Raw genomic sequence first — 10,086 nt, forward strand, 5'->3', positions numbered from 1 at the left:
ATATTAGATCCATTTGACAGATGACAGAAATATATTGATGCATGAGTGATACCATTTTGATTATGGGCCTGGATATAATTAGAGTTAAAAAACAAAAAAGGAAATTAAATGAAAAAGAGTTAAAATAGATCCATTCGATTAATTGATTTTAGTGAGTGAATCTAGGTTAAGTGCGATTTACTGGCTAAGAAGGGGGACTAAGCCTCTCTCTCTCTCTCCCTCGACGATGGAAGTAGCTAGAATGGAATCCATGGGAGTGGTGATGACGAACCAAATGCACCCCTACCTGGAAGAGCAACTGGCAAAACGCTTCAACCTCTTCAGGCTCTGGAACTACCCCTCCCTCGCCGCCTTCTCCAAAGCACACTCCAATTCCATTCGCGCACTCGTCGGCAACACCAAATTGGGTGCTGACGCCACCATGATCGACTCCCTCCCCAAGCTCGAGATTGTCTGCACTTACAGTGTTGGACTGGACAAGATTGACCTCCCCAAATGCAAGCAGAGAGGCATCCGCGTCGCCAACACCCCCGACGTCCTCACCGACGACGTCGCCGACCTCGCCATTGCCCTTGCCTTATCCGTCTCCCGGAGAATCTGCGCTTGTGATTCCTTTGTCCGAAACCACTCCTGGTCAAAATCAGACTTTTATTTGACTTCAAAGGTTTGCCTTCCATGTGTTTGATATAATGCTCAACAGTCAATAATGCCATTTTTCTTTATGAGAATAGTAATATAGGTTAATACCGGACGAACACTCACATATAGTTTTCTTGAAGATTAATATTTAGTCAATCATATCAAATTATCTAATAGTTATTGTGTTTAACAACTTCAGATGAGTAGTCACCTTAATACTTAATAGTCAAAATAATTTCTGAAAGATATGTCTGGTTTTTTTGTAACATGTAACTATTTATTGTTGTATCTTTTAGAACTAATTTGAGGAACCAAATTGACTTACAATTAAACCATAGTAATGTTGATGCCTCTTTGATATTTCAGTTTAGTGGTAAAACAGTTGGAATTGTTGGACTTGGGAGGATTGGTTCTGCAATAGCTAAAAGAGCCGCAGCTTTTGGGTGCCCAGTTAGTTACCACTCCAGGTCCGAAAAACCAGACACAGGGTATAAGTTCTACTCTAACATCCTTGATTTAGCAGCTAACTCTCAAATACTCATTGTAGCGTGTGCCCTCACTCAAGAAACTCATCACATCGTGAATCGTAAAGTTATTGATGCATTGGGACCAAAAGGAATTCTAATCAACATTGGGAGAGGCCAACACGTCGATGAAGCTGAACTTGTGTCCGCCTTGACGGAAGGAAGACTTGCTGGGGCTGGTCTTGATGTGTATGAGAATGAGCCACATGTGCCTGAGGAGCTCTTGAGGCTTGACAATGTCGTCCTCGTCCCTCACATTGGAAGCGACACCGTCGAAACTTGCGATGCCATGGCAGACCTTGTCATTGCTAACTTAGAGGCACACTTCCAGAATAAGCCACTATTGACTCCAGTAACTTGATCACTAGCTTATGGTTTCATTTAGCATCAGTTTAGTTTTGTCCTTGTATTTCATTCTTTGTTGCAATAAAGAAGTTGCATGATTTGGGGTACTTTGTGAACTTGAACTTGAAGGATACTTCCCTATGACTTCTTCCGCAGCGAAAATTCTTGGAGGGTACTCTCCAGTTTTTTTCCCACTGGAGAGGATCCACTCCCCAGTAGTAGCGACTAGCGAGTGAGAAATGCGCAATACTAAGATGTGCATTTTGCTTTGAGTCACATCCTCACAGGTTGTTAGAAACGCGAAATTAGATTATATTTGTTATGGAAGAGATACCTTGTACTTCCTAGTTCCTACTATGATTGTTAAGTGTGAGTAATTATTGGAGATGCTATATGCTTAGTTCCAGTAGAAATGATATGGACGCTTAGAGTAATTTTTTTTTCAAATGAAATTTAGAAAGTAAAAAAAAAAATTCCAGCTGCGTATTTACTTTATGCGAGTTTAAGTATTGAATATCATGACTTTAAAGTTCTAAAGGAAAAAGCGAAAGTGTTGATAGACACATATGATAGCCTCATCTATGAAAGGAAAGCGATAAAGAGTCTCGAAATATGATATTCTCGATCTTTTATTTCGCCTCCTAATTTTCTCATCCTTTGATCCTTCAAGCATCATCAATTCCTTCACCTTTGATTCAGTTGACTCAAGTCAACAAATGCCCCGTTTCTTATCTAATCTTAGATGAGCACGTCTAAGTCTAACACCGGATAAACATGTGGACGTGGGGATGAAAAAAAATAAAGGGCCAAATTAAAGAATATCCAGAATTCCATCATATCATTCAGTATCCTACTCTTAACAAAGCGTCAGCATTAAATAGGCAAACTATTCATCATATTTACATAATCAAGCACTGCTTATATTTTCTTTATAACAAAAGCTTTGTTTTTCTTCTCCATTCCTTGTTTTCACATGGAATGAAGGAAGAAAAGAAAGACACAAAACAAAGAAGTGCACTCTCTAGAAACTGCTGCACTAATCAGCTAGGAGTAGAAGGAGGAGAAGAAGAAGCAACTCCTTTGAAGATAAGGAAATTAAGAGTCTCCAGAGTGAAGTATATGAAAGTACCCTTGGAATGAGTGAAAAAACACCCAAAACTTGAACCCACCACACATTGCCATCCACTTCCATATCTTGTATCAAACTCCTGCAAACAAAACCATAATAATAATAATATTCAATCACAAAACCAAAACGAACGTTTCTTACAATGAAAGATGTTACCTTTTTTATGTGGGCAGCAATGGATTTGCAATCAACAACATCATAGAGATCAAGAGCTTGAGAAGCAGCTGCCATAGCTTGGATCTGCATCTTGGTTGGCATGTCAGTGTCCTCTATCAAGGCTTTACCTTCCAACATGTTGTCACAACCGAAACCGAAACCTTATCTGATCTTCAATTCAAAGGCGGTCTAGTGAAAGCAGAAAGAGAAGCAGAACTGGTAAAGGCTATAAAAAGAGCAGGGTTCCATTCGGAGATAGAGAGAATATATAAAAATAAACAAAATTATAGAGTTGGCACGAAGTCCTACGTTTGTGTCGTTATCTTTCGTTGCTTGGAGAGTTTTTTAGCTGTACTCTATAAATGAGCATCAGTAACTATCTCAATGATGAGTTATGGGATGAATATTATGAGGATATTGATGCCCAAGATTATTAGTATTTTTGTTAAAGAAAAGCAAGGGATAAAGCTGGTGAGGCCAATAATAAAAGGAATGCTGTCAAATTGAAAATGCTTTGGCTGAAGCACCACCGACACGTGGTGGAACTTGCTTCAGCTGTGAATCTAGAAGAAACTAATCACTGTTCACACATCACACAAAAGTATACTAGCAAGACAAACATTGGTATATAAAATCCTAAGATATTAATATGAGATTTATTTACTTATTTATTTATTACACCATACAGAATCAAAGGCTCTAGAAATAATTAACCAAAAAAAACAAAAAAGTCCTGGAAATCAAATCGTAGGTAGAAAGTTATTCTCCTCGACCTTGGTGGCAGTGGTGGAGGCAGTGACGGTGGTCATACCCATCATAACTTGGATGAGTATGCCTTATATGATTGCTTTTTTATTTTTCTGTGTAATAAATGTTATTTGATCATATAAAATTTATGATGACTCATTATGTTATTTAGATAAAAACGTTTAAAACGTCTCTTTTAAAAAATATTTTTTAATAATTAAAATTTAATATATATAATTAATTAAATTATATTATTTTTATTAAAATTAGACTAAATAATAAATTGATTTAATCAAAAAAATTATAAATTAGTTTTTAAATTAATCTAAATTAATATTATTTTTTTAATAAAAATACTACAATACTCTTATTATAGAAAATAATTAAAATATTTTTATTATATATATATATATTAATTTTAAAAATTTTAAATCCTAATCTTAAGATAAAAAAATAAAGGACTAAAATTTAGGATTTTTAAAATTAATATATATAATAAAAATATTTTAGTCATTTTTTGTAATAGGATATTGTAGTTATTTTTTATAAAAATAATATTAATTTAGACCAGTTCAAAATTTGATTCACCATTTTTTAGTCAAATTAATTTGTCTAATTTAATTTTGACAAAAATAACACAATTTAATTAGTTATATATGTTAAATTTTAATTATTAAATTTTTATTTGAGTGACTCCCTTTTGTTGAAGTACAATTTAGAGAACAAATTTTAAAGTTGTATGATATCTCTAAAATCTAATTTTATAGTTGCGGTTTTTGAAATGAAATAATTTAAAACTGATTTAAAATAGACTAGACGATTTTTTGAGTGGAAAAATAAATACCGTAAAATTTATAATTTCAGTAGTGCTACGTTACCAATTTTTTATCTGCCAAAATCTGCCAACTTGAGTTGGGCTGGACATGAAGCCCATCTACTAAATAAAGCCACATCTAAGTTAATCATGGTTTAATCCTAATTTATCACGTGTTGGTAATAGTTGGCAGACTCCTTCTTGGTAACGTATACTTTTCCTTATAATTTTTATTGCAACAAGTGATTTTAAATGTAAGTACTAAGGATGAAGCGGTTTGGATGTATTTTTTGAAGATGAAAAGTTTTCTGTAAAATCTTTTGATGTTGGTATAGTTTGCAACTATAGAAAAATTAAACACCAAAAAAAAAATTGTAAGGCTAAATATTCATAAAATACTAATAAAGTGATTTATAGTCTTTGTGGGCAATTTACTTAAATAAATTAAAAAGGGATTTCTTTACTTAAATGTGCAAATCTATTTGTTGTTACGTTTATGTGCAAAACATGATTTATATGTAATCCGTGGCAACCCACCACGGTTTCTAAACATACATAAACCGTGGGAGGTCACCACGGATTAGGAGCAAAAATTTGTAAGAGTAAACCGTGATAGGTCACCACGGGTTACGAAGGAAATTTGGCAAGCATAAACCGTGGGGAGTCACCACGGTTTATGAAGAAACTTTTAATCACATAAAACCCCGTGGGTTACCACGGTTTATGTAGAATAATGGGCAGAAAACCTAGTAGGTTTCCACGGTTTACTATGACGAGAATTCTATATATATGTGGGTGATTCAAGCACCATAAGAGATCATTCTCACAATGGCTAGTGAGGAAGAGAGCTTTCTTGCTCTGGTGCATTGCTCTGGAAAAATAAAAAAAGCAAAAGCCAAGGTGTGAAGTTCACCGACAGAGAACCACTAAGTATTTTTATCAGTTCGTCGATGAGTTTGTCAGACTTGAAGAACAACATCTTGGAGAAGCTTGGCGTGTTGGGTTGCAAGTGGGTGAAGAAACTATTCTACAAGATTCCCATGGCGGTTGTCTCGACCGGTGTTCAGTATGAAACCTTTGCAGTTAAGGCTGATGAAGATATTAGGGTTCTGTTCTACTGTGTAAGGAGTTTTCCGGAGATCATAATCCATGAGTTGTTCGCGAAGTTGGAGGTTGGTGTCGATAGTTCTGGGGCATCCGCTCCAGTTCCTTGCCCAGCTTCCGCGGGTGGTGCATCTAGTTCGATGCCTGCGGTCAGACTGTATCTTCCGCCGGTTCAATCACCTTCTTTTGCGGCTGATTTAGACCAAACAGAGGTTGTTGGTTCTGTCCCTTTGGAGCATGCAGCAGTCATTGAGCCTCCCAACGTTGTGGGCACCGGTAGTGGCCTCGTACCTTATATCGAAGAATTTGGTGGACCTGATCAAGTAGAGAATGCAATGCGTGACGATGAGTCTGACCAGGAGCCTGTTCATATCGATGGTGACAGCGACGAAAACACAGGCGGCGATCCACATGCGCAGCATCGGCCTTCGAGTTCTGGTTCTCATCAATACCCTCCACACTTCTCCACACTAAACTTCGAAGCTCTTGGTCAACAGGAAGACAGTGGTAACAGAGTGGGTAGATCTTCTACAGAATTTGAGATTGGGCAATCGTTCCAGAGTAAAGATGAAGCTGTGCTCAGTGTGAAGGACTATAGCATCCGGCGAGGTGTTGAGTACAGAGTCATCGAATTGGATCATTTGAAATATCATGGAAAATTCAAGGAATTCGGTAAGGGTTGTACTTGGTTGATTCGTGTAGCGCTTCGTGCACGAAAGGGGACTCAAAGTGGGAAACCTCCAGAAAATCCAAGACTGTAGTAGCTGTAGCGGCCCAGCCAAGTTAACGACGTTTCTGTTTGTACCACGACAAAGACACCTATACAACCAGGCTAGTGCAGCGGAGCCCCAGCTATATCTGCCCAAGTCATCCAATGATGCCAAATAAGGCAACCAGCGAAGGTGTACCCTGTTTGCATTCTTGTCCGCAAACAGCTGAGACGACAACAGCATCAGGATATAAGCGCGTGCGTATACACGCACGGTCTCATCAGTAGCATCTGCAGGGAGAACTCGAAACCTCTCGTGGAACCATGTGTAGCACACTGTCATCTGCTTCACTTTACTCTGTGGAGGTAACTCCCCGAACAACTCCCGGAACCACACCCATGCTGGTCTACTGTGTTCCATCAGATTCTCAAACTCAGTCAAGCACCCACTAACGGGTGCACCATCAATCGGCAAACCCAGCTGATACGCAACATCCTGTAAAGTAATGGTGCACTCACCAAACGGCATATGGAACGTGTGGGTCTCCGGACGCCACCGCTCAATAAATGCGCTAAGCAGAGACTCATCAACCCAGAAGCACTGACTGTTTAGCCTAGCAAGATGATACAAGCCCGCAGTCTCCAGATACGGTATAATCCGGTCATGTAAGGGCATATTCTGCTGCCGCCTAACGGCGGTAATAACCCTACTAGGCTGCAAAACGTCGATAACAAAATCCCTTAACATACAACCATTACAAACAACAACAAACATAATTTTCGTAAAATTTATTAGACTGCTCACATTAAATTCATTGATTCTCTATTTGTGTATTAAATACTGAAGCTAAGAAAACTATGCACTCATTACAACAAATTAATAATATAAATACAGAAAAAAATATCTTTGAATAAAATATTAATATTTATAATAAAATATTGTACAAAAATACTATTAACCACACTAAGAAGATAAATAAGCATAATAAAATATGCATTACTAACAGTACCGATAATAATATTAATATTTATGTAAATAATATTAATCAGAATCACAAAACAAATAAATGTAATAAAATATTTTTACTAGCAATATTCCTAATAATATCAATTGCTATATTAGAATTAAATTTAATAACAATAATAATAACAATAATAGTAACTAACCTCTTCGTCGATATATCCTGCCACGTGAGCGATGCCATTTAGTCGGTACAATCAATCCTCATCCTCCATTGGCCCCACTACCCACTTCTCCTTCACACCTCCAAACTTTTTCCAAATTCTCTCTACAACCCACCAACCTCCTATCTTTCTTGATGTCCCTAATGAATCCGTCCCTGCCTTCAGCGGATTACTTATATATGTAGACACACGTAAACCGCGGTGGGTTACCGGGTTTTACGTTCAACAATATTTCCTCATAAACCGTGGTGACTCCCCACGGTTTATGCACGCCAATTTCTCTTCGTAAACCGTGGTGACCTACTACGGTTTACATATAAATAAATTTGCTCCTATTCCGTGGTGACCTCCCACGGTTTATGCATGTTTAGAAACCGTGGTGGGTTGCCACGGATTACATATAAATCCGGTTTTGCACATAAACGTAACAACAAACAGATTTGCACATTTAGGTAAACAACTCTCCTATTCTATTTATTTAAGTAAATTACCCCTATAATTTTGTTCACAAGTCATAACATAGAACTTTAAGATGAGATGGAACTAATCGAACAAATTCAAGTGATAGTAGAAATTTTTTTGAAGTTTGATGTGAGTTATAATTGTGTAAGTTTAGAAAAAATGAGTGAAAAAATTATTTTCCAATTATATGGGTCACATGAAAAATTAGGAATATAAAAATTTTTAAAAATAGAGTACTTCAATAGAGTGAAGCATGAAAAGAGACTTTGAATCATTGGAAAAAATAAAATAAAAGTTCAAAAAGGCAAAACAATTGGATATTTTAGAATTGGCAAACACAAATATTGAGAAGAGAATAATTTTTTTTTTTTTGAAGTAAAAGAGCTTGACTTTCTATATTTGATCATGGTAGAAGATATGTGCTGAATTTATTCAAGAGAAACAAATGTTTGCAGATACCTTTTTGATGATGATTGCAAATTGGTGCTTGTATTGTGTGAGTTTGTATATGCACAGGTTAATGACAGTGATAAATGGACTGATGAAAATGATAGTTCGGTGCATGTTGGAGAAAGCATTAGAAATACTGGATTGGGTGATTTTCAAAATAGCAGAACAAAACTTTTTGAAGTGGCAATTATGATCGTCGAAAACTCAATAGAAGCTCAATTTTAACTTTTTAAGAGAAATAAATTCAATAATTTTATCCAACAATTTAGATCACTTCGATTAAAAAAAAAGCTAATCTAAAGGGTTAAAATATATTACAAAATTAAAAAATAACCCTGTAATTGTTAGAAGTGAATAAGGGTGATTTTTATATATAGTGAAATGTAACAAAATTTTATTTCACACTAATTTTGATGCCAATACTAAAAGGATTACTAGGTAGTTAAGAATTGGAATTTTAGTGTGTATGATAAATTAGGTAAAAATAAAAAATTAATGATAAATAGTACAACTGTAACTTATTTAGTTCATGCTGGACTGAATTTGGATTAATTAGAATGACAATATTAAATTTAAAAAATGAAAAAATTTTGTATTCATGTATTTTTTACATGGTTGTTAACCAAGTAATTTCCTCCACATGTGCATCTCCCATCCCTCACTCGTTTATCATACACACGTTACATATAACGTGCTGCAACCTAAAGTTTTGCTCAACGTAAACTTTCTGCTACAACGTAAACCTCCTTCTTATTTGCTCGCGTTCTTTCTTATTGATCTACATTGCCTTCGTCGTTCTCTTCTGGTCGCGTTCATCTTCTCGTTTTTTTATTTCGATCTGGTTACGTTGCATTTATCTTCTTCCTATTCTTCTTCGTTTTCTTCTTCGATCTGCACTTCTAAATCGAAACAATAAATGACTTTATTTGAATTTGATTTTATATAATGGATTATGTTTCGTTCACTCAGTACTATATAATTGTTTCACCATGAGTGCTGTGTTTGGTTCATTTTGCAGAAAGATGTTTAAATTTGATTTTATATAATGGATTATGTTTCGTTCACTCAATACTATACAATTGTATTGTGTTCGGTTCACCATGAGTACTGTGTTCGGTTCATTCTGCACTATTCAAAACTCTTCTTCCTCACCTTCTACTGCTTCTTCACCAAAGAGAGAAGGAGGAAAAGAGAGAAGGAGGAAAAGACAAAAAAATACAACAGCAACAACAACAAAAGAATGACGATAGGGTTTTAGGGTTTCAGGGTTTAGGATTTTAGGGTTTAGGGTTTATGGGTTTAGGATTCAGTGTACAGGGTTCAGTGTGTTTCAAACTTTCGGTTCGCCCCGTGTATTAATTTCGGTTCACTGTGTTCATAGTTGAGGGTTTAGGGTTTACGGTAGGGTTCAGGGTTTAGGGTTTAGCATTCAAGGTTCGTTCACTCAATACTATACAATTGTATTGTATTCGGTTCACCATGAGTAGTATGTTCAGTTTACCATGAGTACTGTGTTTGGTTCACCTTGAGTACTATGTTCAGTTCATTCTGCACTATTCAAAACTCTTCTTCCTCACCTTCTACTACTTCTTCACTAGAGAGTCAGAGAGAGAAGGAGGAAAAGACAAAAAAATACAGCAGCAATAATAACAAAAAAATAATGATAAGGAGAAAATACGTGAAGAAGAAAGAAACGGAGAAGGAGGAACGCGAAGAAAAAGCCGAAGAAGAAGAAAACGCTCCGTGCGTAAACGAGCGTGAAAAGAAGAAGAAGAAGCGTGGGGAGAAGAAGCGTTGGGTAAGAGTGATTTTGTGTGTATTG

General features: G+C 36.2%; 3 protein-coding genes across 3 annotated transcripts; 1 reads left to right on the plus strand and 2 right to left on the minus strand.

The window, feature by feature from the left end:
• Positions 1-90: 90 nt before the first annotated feature.
• On the plus strand, positions 91-1,860 carry LOC112701688 (glyoxylate/hydroxypyruvate/pyruvate reductase 2KGR). The gene is made up of 2 exons (XM_029288182.2): positions 91-664; positions 1,006-1,860. Exons 1-2 carry the CDS (start codon positions 227-229, stop codon positions 1,522-1,524), a joined length of 957 nt encoding a protein of 318 aa, XP_029144015.2. The 5' UTR covers positions 91-226; the 3' UTR covers positions 1,525-1,860.
• Positions 1,861-2,319: 459 nt separating this feature from the next.
• LOC112703672 (dynein light chain 1, cytoplasmic) lies at positions 2,320-3,388 on the minus strand. The gene is made up of 3 exons (XM_025755227.3): positions 3,103-3,388; positions 2,794-2,982; positions 2,320-2,716 (listed from the first exon to the last, which is right to left on the minus strand). The coding sequence occupies exons 2-3, from the start codon at positions 2,929-2,931 to the stop codon at positions 2,549-2,551; spliced, it is 306 nt and encodes a 101-aa protein (XP_025611012.1). The 5' UTR covers positions 2,932-2,982; positions 3,103-3,388; the 3' UTR covers positions 2,320-2,548.
• Positions 3,389-6,241: 2,853 nt separating this feature from the next.
• Positions 6,242-7,372, minus strand: LOC112701689 (protein MAIN-LIKE 1-like). The gene is made up of 3 exons (XM_025752418.1): positions 7,335-7,372; positions 6,367-6,907; positions 6,242-6,277 (listed from the first exon to the last, which is right to left on the minus strand). The coding sequence occupies exons 1-3, from the start codon at positions 7,370-7,372 to the stop codon at positions 6,242-6,244; spliced, it is 615 nt and encodes a 204-aa protein (XP_025608203.1).
• Between the last annotated feature and the right edge of the window lie 2,714 nt (positions 7,373-10,086).

The sequence above is a fragment of the Arachis hypogaea genome, chromosome 7, assembly GCF_003086295.3.
Source record: "Arachis hypogaea cultivar Tifrunner chromosome 7, arahy.Tifrunner.gnm2.J5K5, whole genome shotgun sequence".
Classification (NCBI taxonomy): domain Eukaryota; kingdom Viridiplantae; phylum Streptophyta; class Magnoliopsida; order Fabales; family Fabaceae; genus Arachis; species Arachis hypogaea.

Bases quoted from the DNA above. Each gene is read 5' to 3' on its own strand.
- LOC112703672 (XM_025755227.3), bottom strand. From the start codon at position 2,931: ATGTTGGAAGGTAAAGCCTTGATAGAGGACACTGACATGCCAACCAAG. The intron at 2,717-2,793 runs GTAACATCTTTC...TTTTGTTTGCAG, and splicing joins TTGCTGCCCACATAAAAAAG to GAGTTTGATACAAGATATGG.
- LOC112701689 (XM_025752418.1), bottom strand. From the start codon at position 7,372: ATGGCATCGCTCACGTGGCAGGATATATCGACGAAGAG. The intron at 6,908-7,334 runs GTTAGTTACTAT...TTGTATGTTAAG, and splicing joins CAGGATATATCGACGAAGAG to GGATTTTGTTATCGACGTTT. The intron at 6,278-6,366 runs GTACACCTTCGC...CTGGTTGTATAG, and splicing joins CGGACAAGAATGCAAACAGG to GTGTCTTTGTCGTGGTACAA.
- LOC112701688 (XM_029288182.2), top strand. From the start codon at position 227: ATGGAAGTAGCTAGAATGGAATCCATGGGAGTGGTGATGACGAACCAA. The intron at 665-1,005 runs GTTTGCCTTCCA...TTGATATTTCAG, and splicing joins ACTTTTATTTGACTTCAAAG to TTTAGTGGTAAAACAGTTGG.